The sequence below is a fragment of the Trichechus manatus genome, unplaced genomic scaffold (genome assembly GCF_000243295.1).
Source record: "Trichechus manatus latirostris isolate Lorelei unplaced genomic scaffold, TriManLat1.0 scaffold00121, whole genome shotgun sequence".
Taxonomy (NCBI): domain Eukaryota; kingdom Metazoa; phylum Chordata; class Mammalia; order Sirenia; family Trichechidae; genus Trichechus; species Trichechus manatus.
In genome coordinates, this window is record NW_004444057.1 from 6,985,600 (window position 1) to 7,008,208 (window position 22,609).

Below are 22,609 nucleotides of genomic sequence, written 5' to 3' on the forward strand. Positions count from 1 at the left end.
ACATGATCATAGTTTCTCTCTGGATATTCTTGGACCACACAGACACCTACACTCCTATACCATCTTGCAAAAAGTTGAGAATTTAAGGATTTAATTTGCCCCTTTGGCTTTTCAAACCTTTCTCATAATCAGTTGTTAATGTAGAACCAATTTTGGGAGTCAGTTCTTTTCCAACTTAGTTAAAATTTTTACTTGCCCACATTCTTATTTTCCTTTGGCCCCCTTTTTTGGAGATTTATGCTCATATGAAAATATGTAATTTTGTGGTAGTATATCATCAATAAACCAAAAAAAAAAAAAAAAAACCAAACCCATCGCCATTGAGTCAATTCTGACTCATAGCACCTATAGGACAGAGTATAACTACTCCAGAGGGTTTCCAAGGAGCAGCTGCTGGATTCGAACTGCTGACCTATTGGTTAGCAGCCAAGCTCTTAACCACTGTGCCACCACAGCTCCATATTATCAATAAACAAAACCAAACCTGTTGCTGTCTAGTCGATTCCGACTCATAGCGACCCTATTGGACAGAGTAGAACTGCCCCATAGAGTTTCCAAGGAGTGCCTGGTGGATTTGAACTGCTGACCTTTCGGTTAGCAGACAGCACTTAACCACTGCACTACCAGGGCTTCCATATCATCAAAAGGATTCATAATTTCCAGAAGTTAAAAAAAGCTGAAGAGGTATTGCCCAAGTCATTTCCACCAATCATTGGTCCTTCCGGTTGTTTTGTTTTGTTTTTTCTGAAAGAAAGGACTGACAAGTAGTTTTGGACTGGTAGTGACATTCCAAAAAACAAAATCCATTGCCATCAAGTCAATTCTGACTCATGATGACCTCATGTGTACAGAGTAGAACTGCACGCCATGGAGATTTTCAAGTCTCTGACCTTTCAGAAGCAGATCACCAGGGTTTTATTCCAAGGAGCTCCTGGGTGAGTGCAAACAGAAAAACATTTCAGTTAGTAATTTAGTGCTTAACTGTTTCCACCACCCAGGGACTCTTGTAGTGATATTAGAGGGATACTAAATAAGCTATTCACCCCTACTCATCCACCTATTGAAGAAGTCAGTCATAATTACCATCATTACCTCCAGTTTAACTCAACAAGAATCTAGCACTTATTGTGCACCCACTGCTGGGCAACACAGATGTAGCATGGGCTCTTAAGCCAGGTGTAAACCCACTAGCCAAACCCATTGCCATCAAGTCTATTCTGACTCATATTGACCCTGTCGGACAGAGTAGAACTGACCCATAGGGTTTCCAAAGAGAGGCTGGTGGATTCAAACCACCGACCTTTCAGTTAGCAGCCGAGCTCTTAACCACTGCACCACCATGGCTCTAGACCAGGTGTAGAGAATGTAATAAACATGTAAATTAACAATGAAATGCATTATGCTAAGTGCCAAAATAGTTTTAAATACATGCCTAGAAGTCCAAAGTCAATAATACAATGATAGAAGTCTAGAGTTGGGAAAATTTTCATTGATAACATGAATTAACATTTTTCTTTTATAAATGAGGAAACTGACAGACAGAGAGGCAGATTTGTCTAAGGCTTTTGTAAAATATTGTAGTGGTCATCCTTGTGATTGTCGACCTTGCACCCTTCCTTTGCTTCTTTTGGGAGTTTCCCCTTCCTCCCTGTACTGTACTCATGTAGCTCACTCTGCTCCTTGGACACTATTAACTTGTCCAAGAGTATTTTAGAACCTATGAATAATTTTTTTTTTCCATTCTGGTTATGTAGTAACTATGCTAGAAATGTTGACATTCCTGGCATTAAACATCATTGTGCACTAAAAGGTACATGCTACAAAAATATTTCTTCTTATTTATTCTGATATTTAAAAAAGTTTCTTCAAATGATGAAGATCAATGCCAAATTTAAACCCAAACTATTTGGATTCTGTGTTAGTTCTTTAGCCAAAAAAAATCATTAATTTAATTTACCCAATATCAAAATGTCACAATAATTTCTTAATCTTTTTCAAAACCAATAAATTGCATCCAAAGCAACCATTTGCTTATTCTGCTAGAATTTTGATAATGGTGTGGCTTTCACCAAATATTTCCTAAATGTTTGATTTTTATAACTTGCTTCATTTTTAGCTACCTTCCGGAAAACAGTTATTAAACTTATGGAAACTCTTACCAGGAAAACAGATACAATATGAGAATATGGTTGATAATTGGGAGGGGTCCTTATTTATTATTCATTCATTTATCCATTCATTCATTCATCTTCCTGACTTCCTTTCATTTTTGTTAAAAAATTACTGTTATAAATTACATTGTTCTAAATGCATTACAATGTTGTAAGCTTAAACAATCAGGCTTAAATATAAACATTAATAGAAAACACATGCTTTCTTACCCACATCCATTCTTTCTAACAGTACCCTAAATTACCCAACCAAGAAATTCGACTTCACACTCTTATCTCCAGGAAAGGTCCTGATTAACTTAAGCCAATTGTATAACCCATCCTTGGAATAAAGATGAGTTTAAAGATGAGTTTCTGGGATGTGAGGGATGTATGTTGAAACGTATGGAGGAAAAAAGCCTCCTTACTTTTCTGTAGTAGATTCAGGCAGAGACCCTCTTGACACTAGACATCAAGAAGAAGGATTATCTCTGGAAGATAATGGCAGTTATCTGGTTACCACAATGGTATCAGGCTGATGATCAAGCTAACTGTAAAGAAAGAGCAGAGAGACCCATAGAAGCCAAATCATTGGTTACGTTATTGGGGACAATAGTTCAAGTCTTGCCTGAAGCTAACCCAATCTATGGAGCCAATAAATTCTCTATTACTTAAGCCAGTTTGAGTTTGTCTTTCAGGTTTTTTGTAACAAAAATGATACTGATAGGTACACTATTCTTGGTATTTCTTATAAAAAGTTTTATTCACTGTGGCAGACACTATTAGTTACCTTTGTAAAAGACACTGTTCTTTCTTGTTAACAGAACCTCAATTTTAAAACAATTTAGGCAGAGAAAGTGCTTCCATGTTAATTTTTACTAGTGTTAATCCTTCATGGTGATTCTATTTCCCTTGTAAAGGGCTACTTTAGGCATGTGATATAGCCATGGACAACAGAACAGAAGGTAAATTCTCGTGGGAGCATCATGGGAAGGTTTCCAATTCTTAAAAAGGGAAGACTAGACAGGACTTTCTTTTGTCTTCCAGCTTTTAAACAATGTGCTGTGATGAATATAGTCATTTTACAAATAGGAGGGGGAAACAAGAAAATCCAAGAGAAGCCAACCTGGCTTCCTTGAGCCGTGAAATGAGCTTACCCTGGAATTCCCCAGACTTCATCTTATGTACAGTAATAAGCTCCCCATTTTCTTAGTTGTTGATAGTCACATGTCCTGCTATTTGTAACTAAAATCACCGTGTTATGTTCACTAACAGTATTGATTTTTTGAGGCTAACTCCAAATTTAAGTAACCTTAGTTGATTTACTAAATCCAATCTGAATGCTAAAAATGAACAGATACTTTCACAATTTAGGCACACTTTGTAATCTGAAAGTTCAGTTGTAAACTGAAGGTTCAATTTAAGTGGTTTGATGAACTGAGGTGGCCAGTTAATACATAATGTAGATTAAATTTAAATCATTCCTATGTCTTAAATCAGAGAGAAAAATGGGAACTTGGCCTGCTGAAAACTAATGCATGCTCTAAGCTTTTGTTCATCTAGGTGGTTAGCACCAGAAGACGCTGGGGAGGGTCATTTGGAAAGTAACCAGAACAAATGCCCACAGGTTTAAATAGTAACTCTGCTTCCAATTCATAGGATTCTTATTCTCTTAGCATTTGATGGATCAAAAATTAATAGTAAGTGGAAACAAAAAAGAATGATGCACCTGGCCTGTTGTTTTATTCTTTAAAGCCAGGATTATTCCATAAACAATTGAGACGTGGTTAGCATATGACCCCTATGGGTATGTTGTGACCCTTGATGATCAGAAAATATTGAAGGGACACACGACTCAGGTATCTCCTGAATGGTCCAAAGATTCATTTTATTAAATGAGTTTACGTGGTACTTGACAGGAGGGGCAAGGTGGGTTGCTGAGGTTGAAAAGTGGCCTGCATATTTCAGACCTGCTCCTATACAAGGATTCTGGTGGTATTCGTCACAATAGTAGAAACAAGATATAAATATTTATTCTGTATTGGGCTGATTGATAAACATGTTCTTAGTAAAATGACATAACATAGGTGGTCCATAAATATTTGTTTCTTTCCCTACCTCCTCTTTCTCCCTCTCTTTTCCCACTCTCACAGGTATTAGGGGAGAGGATTACACAAAGAAGAAAAAAAGTAAAATCATTACTGTCTTAGCCATCCGGTGCTGCTCTAACAGAAACACCACAAGTGGATGGCTTTAACAAAGAGAAGTTTATTCTCTCACAGTCCAGTAGGCTACAAGTCCAAATTCAGGGCGTCAGCTCCAGGAGAAGGCTTTCTCTCTCTGTCAGCTCTGGAGGAAGGTCCTTGTGATGCACCAGTCTTCCTTTGGTCTGGGAGCATCTCAGCACAGGAACCTCAGGTCCAAAGGACGCGCTCAGCTCCCGGCACTGCTTTCTTGTTGGTGTGAGGTTCCTATGTGTCTCTGTTCGCTTCTCTCTTTTATATCTCAAAAGAGATTGGATTAAGACACTCTCTAATCTTGTAAACCTAATCAGTATAACCTCATCATAGTGACAGAGTTTACAACACATAAGAAAATCACATCAGATTACAAAGTGGTACACAATCATACAATACTGGGAATCATGACCCAACCAAGTTGACAGATATTTTGGGGGGATAAAAGTCAATCCATGACAATTATTATGAAAGTCTTTAATAGCTCTAAAAATTATAAATATTATTTTCCTAACATTTTTGTACAAAAGCGTACAGCAAAACTTCCAATTATATACAACAAAACTTCCCAGCATCAGTATGGAAATATTTTGCTGAGTATTTCATTACAGCCCTCTAGACAATGTTTTGTGTCTCTCTAAAGTGTCTTGGATTTCAGCACAACCTGAAAATAACTTCTTTACCATTAGCTTTGAGAAAGTTCTCAAGGAATACAATGTACCGAATAAAGTGGGTAACTAATGGGAAAAACATCTATGAAAATTAACATTTGTACTGGATATCAGAAGATTTCCTAAATAAAGAAAAGCTTGTTTGAGTTTCCTCTTGGGGATTTCCTCCATTGCTTTTTAAATTATCTTTTGTAATTTCAAGATGGAATTACATCTTGAAATTACAAAAAAAATAAAATAAAATCAAGCTGATATAATTGGAATGGCATTCCACCGGGAGGAGGAATTGAAATAACCCTATTCCTCAGCCTGTCCTCAAAGACAGGGAATTTTTTTGCTGCCAATTTAACTTAACAAAGACATCTCTGGCCCTTACCCCATTCTTCAGTCAGTTTCTTAGTGCTGTTGTCTGACTGTGAAATTCAAAACAACAGCAAGTTGCACAAAATAAGAGAGGAAGAATTACTAAAAATGCATTTACATACAGCTGCTCATTAGGAACTGGAGATAAGATTGATCAGCAGTGTTTGTTTCTGTGAACCTCTCAAGTGTTCAGGAGTTCCCACTTTGCTGTTTTCTTACCCACTCTGCTTTTGCTTCTCATGCACTTAAACCACTTTTATGGACCCTTCCCTAAAGACTTCTGCTTTTCCCTAGGTCTCTTCCAAATTGAACCCTGTAGATTCCAACAATAAATTTTTAAATGCTCGGATGTGCCACTAGAAAGTCCATTGAAATGAAGAACATAATTTTTGAATGATAATTACAAGAGCATTGTGGTGAAGGATTGTGCAGGAACATTTTGCAGAACCTAATGAGGAGGGAAACTATTAGAAAAAAAAATCATATTTAAAAGTTTGAATCAACAGGACTTTGTGATAAAATGGTTGGAGGAGAATAAAGATAAAGGAGAAATCTGAAGTAAGTCTCAGATTTCTGACTTTAACAAGTAGATGCATGGTGATACCAGATTTTCAGCCGGAGATCAGAGGGAGATCAATGTTGGGGTTTAGTTAATGAATTCGGTTTTGGATATGTTGTATCAGAGGTGCTTACTAGTTTTAACATTTTAGTGGAGGCGTGCAGGGTCCAGAACTCAGGTCTGACCCAGGGTTGTAAATCTGAGTGTAATTCACACAAATAGAATGCAACCAAGGCCACAAGAGTAACAGAAATTACATAGCGAGAGAAAGAAGAACGTTTAAGAGGAGGGTTATAAGTATCTCCGTATAATAATTACTCTGTGGAGAAGCCCAAGAACTGAAACTAAAAAGGTAACCAGAAAGTTTGGAGGAAACAGTGTCACATTAGAGAAATCAAGGGAGAAGTATTTTAAAGAGGGACTTTGTCAGCAGTGGTAAATGTTCAGAGGTCAAGTAAAATTAACATTTCAATAGGTCCATTGGATTTAGAGACACAGGTAACCTCAACTAGGCCAAGGTTAGTAGTGTAGTTGAAAACAAAAGCTAGATTGCAATGGGTTAACATTAGAAAGACGTGAGGAAATGAATGCAGAGGGTATGAACAACTCTTCCAAAGAGTTTCCCCTTGAATAGGAAAACAGGGTAGAACAATAGCTGCAGAGGCATTAAGTAGTTTAAGGTTTTTTTTTCCTTTTTAAAATGGTAGAGATTGAGTCCTTTAAATGTTAATGGCAAGGAACCAGCAGAAAGCCACAGGTTAACATTTACAAAGAAGAGGGAATAACAATGATATAAGATTCCAGAGGAAGCTAGGAGGTCTGGAATCCAGACCTCTGTGAATGGTTAGAAGTTCTCAGTTGCTCTCTGTTGAAGTTCAAGTCCACTGGTGACACTGCACCCAACTGAGTTCTGTGGATCTCCTCCAATGGATAGATTTTTCTCATTGCTCAGAGTTCATGAGTTTTTCCTTTTGTTTTGTTTCCTATTGCTGCTGCAACAAATTACTGCAAACTTTGTGGCTTAAAACAATACAAATTTATTAACTTAAAGGTCTGGATGTCAGAAGTCCAAAAATGGATGTCACTGGGCTAAAATCAAGCGGTCAACAGTGTGTGTTCCTTATAGAGGCTCTAGAGAAAAATCTATTTCTTTGCCTTTTCAAGCTTCTAGAGGCTGCCTGCATTTCTTGGCTAGTGGCCTCTGACTCAATCTTCAAAACCAGCAGGATAGCATCTTGAGATTTCTCTGACTCTGACCTTTTGCTGCCTCCCTCTTATAAGGGCCCTTCTGATTTCATTGGATCAACCCAGATAATCCAGAATAATCTTCTCATCTCAAGATCTTTAATCATATTTGTAAAATCCTTTTTGCTGTGTAAATTAACATATTCACAGGTTTCTGAAATTACAATATGGACATCTTTCAGGTATTCTGCCTTCTATACCTTTCCTACTTCTAAAGTATCCTAACAAGCTTGCTGAGCACTATGGATGGAACTTTAAAAGCTTCCTCTGCTTGATGTGTTTATATAAGCAAAAATCTCAGTAACCTGAATTTCAGCAATGTCATTTTCAAGTGATGGAGTATTCACCACTCAGAGAATTGGTTCTGAGAGTTATTGGAACATCCACATCGCTGGCACCAGTAGCAGTTGATTTCATCATTTTTAGTGTTCCAGGGCAAAATAAATGCCCAGCCCAAATAAATTATATGTGATCCTTCAGCTGCTGTAGTATTTCCGGCAGCTTATTTCATCATATGCACAGATTCCTTAACTCCACCCAAGGGGCACTGACTGCAGATCTAGCTGCCTATCAAGGGAGCCTGGTAAAGGTCAGCAGTGCAATCACTTATCACAGGGCTAATCAAAAGGAAGAGAATGAGGGACAGAGTGAGGTTCAAGAAAGAGAAGGGACTATTTGTTGTGAGGTATACTTGCACACATCACTAGATATATTGCACACAAAAATGACTGCATCAAAGTGTCCCATCATTAGGGACACTTAATAGCGCCATCAAATCAGCTACATCACAGTGACTGACACCCCCCACTCCACAAAACCCATCCCTCTGCATAGTTTAAACAAGCATAATCCTAATAAAAGTGATAGATTCTTTATCCCTTCTTTCTCTGCCAAAAAACAACCATTTCATTATCATTATCAAAGAATGACCCTGCTAATACTGTTATAACTACAGCCTCATTTTTTTTCTTAATGTCACAAACCACCAGAAACTGTAACAACTCATCTTTTGAAATTTAATGAAAACTAAATTGGCATTCTTCACTTCATAAGGACATAGCACCACATGCCCCTCTGCATCAGGAAGAAAAGCAGAGGAAATCTCACTGTTAGACACTCTAGTGCACCCTGTAAAGACGTAATGTTATCTTGACTTTATTCCTCTGGTTGACTTTCAGTGCACACTGATTCCACTTCAGATAAGCATAGAAACTGTCCTTCATCCCTTGTCTCCTCTCTTTCTTCTTTTCTCACAATCTCTTAGGTCTCACCTTCCTTCAGAAGTCCTGACCTCCCACCAAGGTCCATTTTTACCTTTAACCTCTGGCCAGCCTGTCAGCTGCAGGGGGACATCTCAGGTCCTGCTCATAAGAAGAGATACGAGAGTTCCAAAAAGCCTTTCTTCTGCTTAAAGTAACTTCCTCCTGACATAACTCAGGAGCATTGTGATGCTAACAGTGTTTGTGTCTTTTCTTTATCTTGTCAAAAAACTCCTTCCATAAAATATTCTGGTGTGACCTTGAAGGGTGTGGGAAGATAACCTTGCCCCAGTTTAAGAGTGAAAACGGAAGTTAACCTATGCTGTCATACCCTCCCCAAGTAAAACACTTTGCCCTACTGGTAAGTAGTTGGAAGCTGGACTATGTTGTACGGGAAAAACATCACAAAGTTTAGTAAAGCAAAAAGAAAGTTTTATTTGGCATATATCCAAAAAGGCAAAAGTGGGAAACGGACAAGCATGCTGACATAGCCATGTCTGCCCAAGTCCAAAGAATATTACAAAATAGGCAGGAATGGGAAAATGGACAAGCATGCTGCCATAGCCACGTCTGCCAGAGTCCAAAGACCAGTTACAGAGCCATCAGTATATATTAACATTATAAATGGGCAAAACCAACGAAAGCTTCACCTTTTCACAGATTGGCTAGAAACTGTGATCCTACATTTTGAATCATCTTTCTTAACAATCATTGGTACAAGTTTCAGTAATGACAGTCAGGAGGGTCTTCATTGGTCCAACAAATTTTCTATTCACTAAATGCTAATAGAAAAAGATAAGAGTAGAAAGTCTTTTGTGTTCTATTTGATTGGCGTTATGTGAAAGTTTCCCTAAAAGATATTTTCCAAGGTTGTCTTAGCTATTGTCTTTATACCTCAGGGCCCAGTTGATTGTCCTTGTGAGCCCAGCTCCAGCTGGGTCACATTCTCTATGCTCAGGGACAAGGAATAATGACTCCAATATTATTTCCTAAATCAACTACACCACTGGACTCTGCACAGCAGGCAATATCTGGCTACTGGGAGTTTTCCCTGCCTGCCACCAGGTAATACTTTGTATTGGTTTTGTGACACCATCTTTGGAAGTTGTCACTTACTTTTTCACAAAATCTTCCCACCCTATCCCCACTCCTTACTAGCACCAAGGTGTTCACAAATCTTTCTGTGATAATGTTCTTATCAAACTGACCAGTCTTACCGGACATATCTGTTGACTCTAGCAAATTCCAAGAGTAAACCAAAGCATTACCAAACCCATTGCCATTGAGTCAATTCCAACTCATAGTGACCCTATAGGACAGAGTAGAACTGTCCCATAGGGTTTCCAAGGATCATCTGGTAGATTTGAAGTGCAGACCTTTTGGTTAGCAGCCAAACACTTAACCACTGTGCCACCAGGGAAGGCCCTGCAAATGCAAATGTGTATGCGCGTGTGTGTGTTTTTCATGTGCTTAATAAAAAAAAAAACTGTTGCTATTGAGTCAATTCTGACTCATAGTGACCCCATAGGACAGAGTAAAACTGCCCCATAGGGTTTCCAAGGAGCAAATGGTAGATTCAAACTGCTGACCTTTTGGTTAGCAGCCAAAACGCTTAACCACTTCTCCACCAGGGCCCCTTCATGTGCTTACCACAATTAAAAAAAGAATGCACAGGATCCATTCAGGGCAGCCATGGTTTGAGCCAAAGAAGAGAGTTATGGAGAAGGGTAGTAGGAAGTAAAAGTTGTAATAAAGAAAGATTTTGGTGAAAAAACCAGAAATGGATAGGGTGATGGTTGTACAACATTGTGAATATAATTAACGTCACTAAATTGTACACGTACATTTGATGTTTCAATGTGTAAAAATGGTTGAAATGGCAAAGGTTTTTTACTACAATAACATTTTAAAGAAAGAAAGAAAAAAGAGAATAAGGTCTGGATTAAGATCTGCAGAAGGGGATTCACTTCCTCCCAGTATAGTGATGGTAGCTGTTAAATGCTTCAGGAAGTTGAAGAGTCTTACGGAAGCTTATAGAAGCTTCCACCCCAAGGTGTGATTTGTCCCCTCCCCTTTCTGTGGTTCACCCTCTGTCTCCCATCTATTCCTCAGTGGAAGAAAAAGAAACTCCTCTTCAGAGCAGCTTGAGAGGAAATGGATCTATTCATCTACTGGGAAACAGAAACGGAAGCAAAAACAAATGCCCCAAACACTCATCATTTTCCGTGGTTGTTCTGGAGATAATTTAGCCAGGTTAGAACTGGCAAAATGCTGCTGGGATTTAAACTAATTAAAGTTGTTGGGGGAGGGGGTGAGATGGGCAGAGGAACCATGGATGCATTTAGTCAGCTAGTAACATTTATAGACAGAGCCTTATGGTGTAACCAGGGAGAGGCATGAAGAATTTAATAGTTTAATGTGATCTCTCTCCTCCAGCTGTGTGTATGCAGTGTGTCAAGAAGAGGCTTACCTTGGATATTTCTGGTCTGCCTTTCAAGATTTAGCCAAAAGCTTAATTCACCATGCCTATTGTTGGTCAGCAAAACCTTAATTGTAAAAACCTGGCTGGTTGTCAGAATTACCTGGGGAGATTTGTAAAAATATAAATTCTCAGGCACCTAGATTCATTCCAGCAGAATTTCAAGGGTGGGGCCTTGGATTTTCTGCATTGAGGAAGCTTTCCATTTTAATAGCTCATAGAATCTGAATCAGAGATCTGGAAGAGAATTTGGGGATCAACTCTTCTAACTTCTCCACTTTGTATCAGAGAAAAAAACTTAAACTAAGAGATGTTAGGTGACTCGTGCAATCACAATTATTTATTATCTTTAAAAAATTGCAGGAGAGAAAGCTCTACTTGAAGATAAAATGTGGCCAGGGAAGAAATCCAGGAACCATCTAATAATACACTAATTGAAACCTTTGGACTGGCCACTTCCATGGTGATTTTGTATCATATATGCACTTGACTTTCATTCCTTCATTCGTTTAACAAATGAACACCTACTATGCACCAGACACTATTTTAGGCACTAGGGATTCAGCAGTGAACAAAACAATCAAAAGATTCTGACTTTATGGAGCTTTCCTTCTAGTGAGGGAGACAGATTATAAACAAAAGTAAAAATACAGCAGTCAGATACAGAATGTCAGTAGGCTAAAGAGTGGAAACAATGCAGGGAACAGGGATTTGAAGTATCTAGCAATGTGGTTTGGGTTAAAACTGTAGGTAGGATGGCCAGGGAAGGCCTCATTGTGTGAAGTTGGCTGGAGAATAAAGACCTGAAGGAACTGAACTGATGGAGCTAGTCATGTACACATCAGGGGTACACTTAACCCAGACAGAGGAAATAGCAAGTGAAAAGGCCCTGAGGTGGGAACCTGACTGTTCTGTTAGAAACAGCAATGAGGGTTGTGGGAATGTAGCAGAGTGAATGAGGGAAGGGGACAAGGAGGAGGCGATGGGTCATGGAGATAAAGGGACACCAGATCACCCAGGGCCTTGGTCAGTGTAAGGACTTAAGCTTTCAGTGTGCATGAGTTTAAAGGCCATTGGAGGGTTTTGAGCAGAAGAGTGACAAAACTGAACTTACATTTCAATGGGATCTTTCCGTATAGAGTTGAAACTAGACTAAAAGGGCAGTAGCAGAAGCAAGGTGCCCAGATATGAAGCTGTTGAAAGACATCAACTCTATATACTAGGAGAGAGAGAACTGAACGTTTAAATAAATGATAAGCATAGGCATTGGAGTGAGTATATGCCTCAGAGTGAGTGTAGAAGATAGGAATCTGCTGTTCTCTTGGTCAGCTTAGCTCCCACATATCTCCCAAGTTTTAGGGAAGCCAAGTGGTTAGTCATGAGGGCTTTTCATCCTACATCTTCCCTAAACACCAAATGACTTCTCAAAGCATCCACATCGGCCAGAACCCTCATGGACCTGGTTCTGGGGACTGGCATGGGCATAGCATCTGCTTGGAGCCCAGATGAGCTTTAAGCAACAACTGCTTCCTATCCAGTCTCTCTTGCTTCTCTTGTTTTAGGGGGAAAATTTACTGCTCCTGGAACACTTGCTCATGTCATCAGGTTTGCAGACTTTTCATCACAGTTTCAGCCACCTATTATATTTCCTTTCAAGGCACTTATTAAAACAGACAGATTCTTTTAAGCTGTTAGGTATGGAACCATTGCTAGGTGAAAACCATTGCTAGGTGCCATTATGGCTCAAATTTTTCCCCTAAAATTTAACCCTATTTTAAGACTGATGTTCATTATGATATGGAAGGTTTTATGATACATGTTGAAAATTCCTAGCAAATGTCGCATTGCATTTTAATATTTTTAATTGACCAACTTATTTGCCAATCGAATATTTTTATAATGCTATTTTATTTTTTTCCATATCAACTAACACATGCCAACTTCAGATGCATTCTAAGTGTCATCAGCATTAGTGGAAGGAAACTGTAAAGGCTTCAAAATCAGTCATCTGGCACTTGAGAGACTGGTCTTTTTGTACAAATAAAAAAGTTGAAGGAGGAGGAAGCAGAAAACTGCAAGAAGTGAGATTCATCTGGTTTTCGAGAGGTAAAATATTTTTGGTACAAGAATACAAAAAAATAGGTGAATCATTTATTTCAGAGTATTGCCATTCTCAAAAGTTCATTGTAAAAATCTATTGTTAGGTGCTATCCAGTCAGTTCCAACTCATAGTGACCCTATGTACAGTGGAAGGAAACATTGGCCGGTCCTGCGTCATCCTCACATTTGTTGTCATGCTCGAGCCCATTGTGGCAGCCACTGTGTCAGTCCATCTCGTTGAGGGTCTTCCTCTTTTTCACTGACCCTCTACCTTACCAAAAATGATGTCCTTCTCCAGGGACTGGTCCCCCTGATAACATGTCCAAAGTACATGAGACAAAGTCTCACCATCCTCACTTCCAAGGAGCATTCTGGCTGTACTTCTCCCAAGACAGATTTGTTCATTCTTCCGGCAGTCCATGGTATATTCAATATTCTTCACCAACACTATAATTCAAAGACATCAATTCTTCTTCAGTCTTCCTTACTCATTGTCCACCGTTCGCATGCATGTGAGACAACTGAAAATGCCATGGCTTGGGTCAGGCACACCTTAGCCCTCAAAGTGACATCTTTGCTTTTCAACACATTAAAGAGATCATTTGAATAATAGTCATATTAACTGGTCTTCCTTGTAGCCTTATGGATATTATCCTATCACTGACCGCATTGTACTTCAGGATAGATCTTGAAATGTTCTTTTTGATGCCATTCTTCTTCAATATGAGGAAATTATCATTCCTGGCATAGTAGACCGTATGATTGTCCCCTTCAAAATGTCCAATACCAGTCCATTTCAGCTCACTAATGCCTAGGATATCGATCTTTATGTGTTCCATTTCATTTTTGATGACTTCCAATTTTCCTAGATTCATACTTTGTACATTTCACATTCTGATTATTAATGGATGTTTATAGCTGTTTCTCCTCAGTTTGAGTTGTGCCACATCACAAAATGAAGGTCCCGAAAGCTTGACTCCATCTACATCCTTAAGGTCAACTCTACTTTGAGGAGGCAACTCTTCCTCAGTCATATTTTGAGTGAATTCCAACCTGAGGGGCTCATCTTCTGGCACTGTATCAGACAATGTTCTGCTGCTATTCATAAGGTTTTCACTGGCCAATTTTTTCAGTAGGTCCTTCCTACTCTGTCTTAGTCTGGAAGCTCTGCGGAAACTTGTCCACCATGGGTGGCCGTGTTATACAGGTAGCATAGCTTCCAGCATCACAATAACATGCAAGCCACCACGGTACAAAAAACTGACAGATGAGAGGATAGAAAAATAAGAAGTTTTTTTTTTTTTTTTTTTTTTAAATTCAAGTAGTGAAAAGGATATATTTACAAGGATGTGCCAATTTTTAAGTCCAAGTATGGCAATAGGTGAAATCAGACTTCCTTGTGGTTACCGAAAAATATACACAGCTTTCAAAACCAGAACAAAGGTGAGTCAGAGTTGGGCATTTGTAGAGAGAAGGAAGATGACATAGTCTTTTAGACCAAACAGTAATCTTGGGTGGCTCTGGTGGAATGAGGTATTTAATCATCTCACCGGTGAGAGTCTTTATTATGGAGTACATACGTGGCAGCCTTGGTCATTAGCTTGAAAGGCAGAGAGAAAAGTAAACATTCACAAGTGAGTACCCAGCAGAGGTGTTTGTTTAGGCTAAATCCTGGATGTCCTTTAGGGCCTAATTCAGTGCTTCCTTTCTCCCCTACCCCATTGTGTAGCTGAGATCGCATCTTACTCATTCTCTGTGTTCATAGTCCCAATAGCTAATTACTGGATGAATGCATGAACAAGAAGATGATCCTAGAGGATACTTGATGTCATGGATTGAACCGTGTCCTCCAAAAATATGTCAGTTTGGCTAGGCCATGATTCCCAGTATTGTGTGATTGTCCTCCATTTTGTCATCTGATGTGATTTTCCCGTGTGTTATAAATCCTATCTCTATGATGTTAATGAGATAGGATTAGTGGCAGTTACGTTAATGCAGCAGGACTCAATCTACAAGATTAGATTTTGTCTAAAGTCAATCTGTTTTGAGATATGAAAGAGAGAAGTGAGCAGAGAGACAAGGGACCTCATACCACAAAGAAAGCAGTACCAGGAGCAGAGCACGTCCTTTGGACCTGAGGTTACTGCTCAGAGAAGGTCCTAGACCAAGGGAAGATTGATGACAAGGACCTTCCTCCAGAGCCGACAGAGAAAGCCTTCCCCAGGAGCTGGTACCCTGAATTCGGACTTGTAGCCTACTAGACTATGAGAGAATAAACTTCTCTTTGTTAAAGCCATCCACTTGTGGTATTTCTGTTATAGCAGCACTAAGACACTTGAGACCCGACTGGAAACTCACACTCTTTGTTGTTAGACGCATTCGAATCAGAACCCAGATCAGTGGTTCTCAGCATATTTCTGTTCAATGCACCCTTCTGGGCTGTGGCACCAGTGAAGGGGTCTAAAGAGGAACACCCCTTTTTAGAGAGCAATATTTAGCAAATCTAAAAAAAGCTTTCCTGTCATTCACTGGGTCACTCTATAGTGCTGTACCACTGTTTACATAAAACTATTAACTTCCTGAACTCATGAAGGAATGTCCACACGTGTTCTAGGTCTTTTGGCCTAATATTACACCACTCCTCCTTTCTCTAATTAGCAGTGCTCCTCGGCCTGCCCACCCAGAGTGTCTATCACAGCTTCTCATCATCAGATAGCTCTATAACACTGTGTAGCTGCAGTGATGGCAATATGTAAATTTTACTCCTTGGTTATAATTTGGCATCTGCCCTATGAAAAGCTTGAGGGACACCAGTGTCTGAGGACCATTTGCCTAGAAAATCATCAGTTAGGGTTGTGGCAGAAATAATTCCTATACTGGGTGCCAGGTAGACCAGATAGCTCCCAAGATTCATTCCAATTCTAAATCTCTGAGCTGCTTTTTAAACTATAATTACTTCTGCTATTATTACATAGTTAGTATTAGTCGTTTTTGACATTACTCTCACATGGCACTTTGCTAAGAGCATGAAGGTTCTGAAGGTAGGAAGAATGGGAAACTGGAAATGGTCAAAGACCAATCTCACCATTTCTCCTGGGCCTTTGGTCTTTCAAGGTAAAAGTAAATGGAGCCTGGCCCAGCTGCAGGCAGAATGCTCATGTAGTCTCTTCTCTTTCTATACCTCCCCAACTACCAACATCCCTCTCCTGTTCCCTCTTTGCCAATGCTCTAAACCTTCCTTCTCACTCCTGCTTCACACCTATTTTAAGTGGTGGAGGGAAAATTATGGAAAATGACATGTGCTTATAAAAACACCTCATGAGAGCAGTACGTGTGATGCGTTTATACCCTGACTGTGGCTAACCACCTTTACCTCCTTTCTCACAGACCGAAAAGCCTTTCTTGTTGCTCCTCTCAACTGACCCAAGCACAGAGCTGTGTCTCCTGAAGCATCAAAGCATGGAATTAACCTGAGATGGCCTGGTTAGATACAGAAACTTTGCGCTTCGGGCAGCCATGGCCTTGGCAAGACTATCTGAGCTGCCAGAGAAAGCCTTAGAGATGAGTGTTTGCACTCTGGAACATGTAGAGCTGTAGGACCTTAGGGACTCACACCCTCCTGTTACAGATGAGAGCACTAGGGCAAGGGAAGAGTAGCGCAGGCCGGGCCACGTAGTAGGTAGTGGAGGAGTCAGGAAAGCTCACTGGGGTGGCCTTGGGCTGTTTCTAATCCAAATATGATGGGCAACTCTTGTAGTCCACCACTTTGTTGAGGAGCTAAAACCCTTATGTTATTTGTAATGTGTTTAGCGATGGAATAAAAAATATTTTTGTTATGTGTAAATAGATCATTTAATAGTAAAATATATTTGTATGAGAAATTTCCTCTTTGGTGTACATACTCTTTAGCTTGTCTCCTTATCAGCATTTTCACTCATTACATGAAAACAATATAACAGGAATCAAAGGGCTCCTGACATCGTTCCTAATTCAGCTACATGTTCCTTGTCTACTCCTTTTCCAATTGTCTTCTCCCTGCTTCTCCAGGTCTCTTTTTCTTTCTATTTTCTTCCTCCGTACTCTCTTGGAGAGGCCAGAGACAGAGGAGAATGTAGGCCTAGAGACTATGATTGCCTATGTAATGCTGCCTTGTTGTGTTTTCATCCCTTTATCATTAGAAATAGGTGAATAAAGTGTTCCTCTTATATTGCATTATTTTTAGAAAAATAAATAAAAGAACAACAACCAAAAAAAAGACCAAAAATGTTTTGACCCAGTTCTTCCTAAATGCCTTTCAGAGCTGCAATAAACCCTCATTGTGTAAATTGGTAGAGAATAACTTCTCTAGGAAGAAGAGAAAACCGAAGTCAAAGAGAAAGGAGAAGATGACAGACAGGCACGTGTTAGGAGAGAGGTCCCTGAGGCACCCATTCTCATCAGAGAGGCGAGCCTTCCCCATCCTGCCTACTGTTCCTTTCCTCAGCATCTTGCCACTGCACCCTGCTGCCACTTCACAGTCTTTTCCTTCCCCTCATGTTGAATTTCGTGTCAACTCATGGTAACCCATTCTTCCAAGCCCAGGCTTTCTATGCCTCTGTCTTCTAGAGTAGCATAAAAGTGATCTGTGTGTTAATGGGTGAGGACCAACAATCTTCCCAAATAACATCCGTTCAGGTTAATTACAACCATCTACAAACAACAACCAGTTGCTGTCAAGTTGACTGCAACTCATGGCGACCCCCCTGTGTGTCAGAGTAGAACTGTGCTCCATAGGGTTTTTGTTTTTTTTTAATAAGATTTCATTGTGTTTTTGGTGAAAGTTTACACAGCAAATTACGTTCCCATTTAACAATTTCTATACATATTGTTCAGTGACATTGGTTACATTTTTCACAATGTGTCAGCATTCTCATTATTTCCATCCTGCTTGTTCTGTTTCCATTAATCTAGCTTCTCTGCCACCCCCCGCCCCTAAACGTCTCATCTTTGCCTTAGGGTAAATGTTGACGTTCGGTCTCATATAGACAATTATTTACAGAAGCACAGTACTCAAGGGTGATATTGTTTACTTTATGAGCCAATCTATTATTTGGCTGAAAGGTGACCTCTGGGAGTGGCTTCAGTTCCAAGTTTAAAGGGTATCCTAGGGCAATAGTCCTAGCAGTTCCTCTAGTCTCTACCAGTCCAGTAAGTCTGGCCTTTTTTAGGAATTTGAGTTTTATTCTACATTTTTCTCCCATTCTATCCAGGGTCATCTATTGCATCCCAGGTCAGAACAGTCAGTAATAGTAGCCAGGCACCATCTTCTGGTCTCAGGATAGGTAAGGCTGGGGTTCGTGTGGGCTATTAATCCTGTAGACTGGTTTCTTCTCTGAGTCTTTGGTTTCCTTCTTTTTCTTTTGCTCCAGATGAGAACAGACTGATAGTTGTATCTTAGATGGTCACTCACAAGCTTTTAAGACCCCAGATACTACTTACCAAACTAGGATGTAGAACATTATCGTTATGACCAAGTGACCAAGTGGGCCACTAGACTATGACCCTAAGCCTTCAAACGCACTAAACCAATCCCAAAAGGTATTTGGTTATATCTAGGAAGTATTCATAACTGTGCCCCTATGTGCTTTATTATATGTGTGAATATATATGTAGTACACACAAACATGTATATACATATGCCTACAAATACACCAATCCATACACACCCATATACTCACATGTGCCTTCCTATACACATACGTGCATACATATCTACCTGTGTAACCACACACATCTTTTTTGGTTGTTATTACTATTGTCCGTAGGGTTTTTAACGGTTGATTTTTCAGAAGCAGATCACCAGGATTTTCTTCTAAGGTGCCTATGGATGGGCTCCAACCTCCAACCTTTCTGTTACCAGCCAAGTGCTTTATCCGTTTGTAACACCGCGGGACTCCAAAGGCAACAAACCCCACTTGAATCAAGAGAGTATTCTTCAGAAAGGAAACTCTAGCCCAGCACTATCCAATAGAAACACAATGAGAGCCACAAACGCAAGTCACACATGATATTTTAAATTTTCTAGTAGCCAGAATTTCCTAAAAGTGAAAAGAAATAAGTGAAGTTAATTTATAAAATATATTTTAACATATTTTATTTAACAAAACATTATCATTTTAACATGTGATTGATATAAAAAAAAACTTAATGAGATATTTCACATTCCTTGTTTCAGACTAGGTCTTTCAAATATGGTGTGTATTTTACACTTACAGTACATCTCAATTCAGACTCGCCATATTTCCATTGCTGAATGGCCACTGGTTAATGGTTATAGGTGGCTAGTGGCTGCCATGTTGGACAGCGCAGCTCTGACCAGATAAAAGCAGATGATGAGGGCCTTTGATCATAAGGACGCCGTCTCCTGGGCCTGAAAGCACAGGGCTACTACAGAGGCAACAAACTAAATGAGCTTTTGAAGTTAAATGTTATTGCTAGAATTGCAAATACTCAGAACAAAAATTTCCTCCATGGAGTCTTAAAATTTAGTAAATTGCTGAAAACAACTTCCAAGAGCAGAGAATAGCCTGATCCCGCCTCTCAGCAGTTTTGTGAAGCTAAAAGCAACCAGTCCACCGTGCCATGTAGTACTCAGGGTTTTTGTTCACGTGATTCCCTTGGGAAAAGTGATGACAGCAAATTAGTTTTACTTGCTGAGAAATGGAGGCTTTCTTGCCTGTATGGTCTCCTACTACAAAGTTATCCCATCTCTAGCAGATGTCTAGGTGGACTGATTACATAATAGCATCCTGGACTGACAGTTATGCATCCCTCAGCAAATGAGTAAATGCTGGACCTTCCATATAGCAATCAATTGTCCAGACCATGTGTCTGGTTTATTCATATGCTGTTGGCTCTGTTCTTTCTAAAATGGTATCCGAGTTCTTGTCTTCCTTTTTGTCTGAAGTCTGTCTTCTGTATAGCTAAGAGGAGTGACTTTTGTGGTGAAAATTTCAGGATTAGAGTGGTAAGGAGGGTAGTGCTGCTAAAGGCTAGTGAGACGGGGTTTACTTTTAGAAGCTAAATTTTTTTGATGGGCTAGTGGGGTTTATTTTCAAGGACTCCCTGCTGCCAACCACTAATCTTTTATCTCTTTGTTGAAAACCTCGCTTTCCCTCCTTACTCAAGCTTTTATCTTTACCTGAGGTATCAGCTGATAGAAATTGATAAAGGATAAGCTTTTATGTCCAGGAGGTATTTTCGATTTTCTTTAGAAATGTTGAAAAGCCTTCAGATCTAAAAGAAATGAATCTCTGTGGGAGATAGCTTGTTAGTAGAGTTTTCTTCAATCACCTCAAATTACACCCCTGCTAACTCTAAAGCAGCCTTGGGTTTAAAAACTAGCCTTTTCTCATTATCACCTTCCCCAGAAGGGATAATGACAACTTTTTTTTTTTTTTTTTGGTGGAGTTAAAATTCAAATTGAAGTATATTTCTACTTGATTTTAGGTTTTGTGATTCTTAAGGAAAAGGTAGCATAAAACTTGGGATGGCTGTTTGTAGATTAGATTTTCAAGAACTGCCCATTTCCGCTTATTCCCATGGGTAATTGAAAGTTAAATGAGTTGGCAAGGACTGATTTCCCTTGTCTCAAAAGGCCTCCAAGTTCTTTTTCTTGAGCACCCAGACTCTTTCCCCTCACTGGGCCCGGATTCCATTCTCAGTATAACTGACCAGATGATGTAACATCTGTGTTTTCTTTTAAGAACGTGAGAAATCAAGTTTACTTCATATTTCCTCCCTTCGAGTTCTGGGAAATCCAATTAAAATGGCTCAGGCTTTCTTTTTCTTGTTTGCTTTAGAAGACAACTCACTGGAAGAGTCCTGTGGAGGTCTCCCACCTGTGGAAGAAGGTGATAGAAAAATTAGTCTGATTATGGAGTTGTCAACTCAGGTTTCCCTTCAGACTGAGAAGATCACTCAGCTGGAAGAAGTTTTAGAGGAAAAAGAAAGGAAGATTCAGCAGCTGGAAGCTGAGCAGGGGACCTTTCCTTACCAAGAGGCCCAGGACCCTCGAGAAGGGTTACAAGAAACCCCAATTGTCTTTAATGATAGCGTCACTTCTGTGGTCTCTGATGATGATATGTAAAGATTCCCAGTAAGAAAACAATAAAGGTTTATTATATGTCATCAAGGTAAAGTCCAGAACCCAAGTTGTCTCCTCACTGGCCAAACTCAAGTTCAAGTTTCTGGGTTTGAATGTATCCTAAATTGTTCATATTGGAAGGAAACAAGACAAAGGAAAGTGTTCAGAAGCAAACACTGAATGTTTCCCCTTTAGACGGCAGTAGTCACGTAACCCACACAGCTGTAGAATGCAGAAAACTATGTTTTTAGGCATTCCTGATAACAGTGGGGGATGGAGAAACACAAAGTTAGACAGATGGTGAAAAATCCTCTTACTAAAGGTTTGTTGCTCTGCAGAGGGGGAGGGGAGTAGTACAAACCCCATTTTAGTACGCAGCTCTTTTGTGAACAAAAAAGCTGTCAAGGACAGCAAGCTTCATACTAGGGAATATTAGAGTAACGAAGAGAAGAATCATTGCCAACAGAGAACATAGCCGTGAAGTCTGTCCTTTTATGTTCTCTGGGGTTTAGTTCTTTATGGCATGTATTTTATTAACATTTAGCAAGGGTGGGAATGAAATAAAACCAAAAAAATTGAAAAAAAATGGACTAATCAGAGCTGCAGTCCTTTGGGAAAAGTGTCCTGGGACAGCATCTCCCTGGGAAAACACACAGCACTTAAGTTTCCCTTAGGAGCAAGACTAAGACCAAAGCAAATACACTCTTCTGTTATGATTGCATCAAGGAGCTTTGACCTTTACAAAATAATAGGAGAAAAAGAAGGAGGATGGGCAAGGGAAATCTACCCTGTAACTAATGGAGTAGAAGGACTCATATCATATTCCTCTCCTACCACCTCCCTCAGCAAAGGGAGTATCTAAGCACTGACTTTGAGGAAGCAGTTGGTACTTAATTTTTGCTGCCCTAGTGGAGCATGATTCAGGCAAACAACTCTTCTATGTGTCTGACTGTATGTCTACTTCTCAATTTAATTCAACCACTTCAGCAAATACTCACTGAAACTCTTCCAGAATAAGTGTTAGGACTATCATAGCAAATATGAGAATCACAACTTCTATCATATAGAAATTCATAAAAATTTGTAATGTTTTAAACATCCATGGCTTATGAGGGGAAAAAAAGAAGAGTGTTACTGGCCTCTTTAAATATAATGGTGATTGTAATGAGAGATGGGAAATGAAAGAGAGAAAGTGGGTGAACGTGAGGTAAACCTGATTAACACTGCTTTAGCAGATGTTTTCAAATTTACTGAGTATGTGCGATCAGCAAGAATGCATACTCCCGGTCTGATGTAGGACCGAGGAATATGCATTTTAACAAACACACATGGTTTTCCTGATGGACATATTTCAGGAACTATGTTTTAACAACATTGGTTGAGAAATGGCGTCAACCAGAGCTGTCAAACTTCTACTTCCA

At 39.5% G+C, this 22,609-nt stretch overlaps 1 protein-coding gene across 1 annotated transcript in view; it reads left to right on the forward strand.

Moving 5' to 3' along the window:
* CCDC192 (coiled-coil domain containing 192) overlaps positions 1-21,191 on the forward strand; it is a 328,348-nt gene extending 307,157 nt beyond the window's left edge. The window contains exon 6 of the mRNA XM_023738700.1: positions 20,905-21,191. Within this exon, the coding sequence (XP_023594468.1) occupies positions 20,905-21,191 (287 nt within the window). The remainder of the gene's footprint in view (positions 1-20,904) is intronic.
* The last annotated feature ends 1,418 nt before the right edge of the window (positions 21,192-22,609 follow it).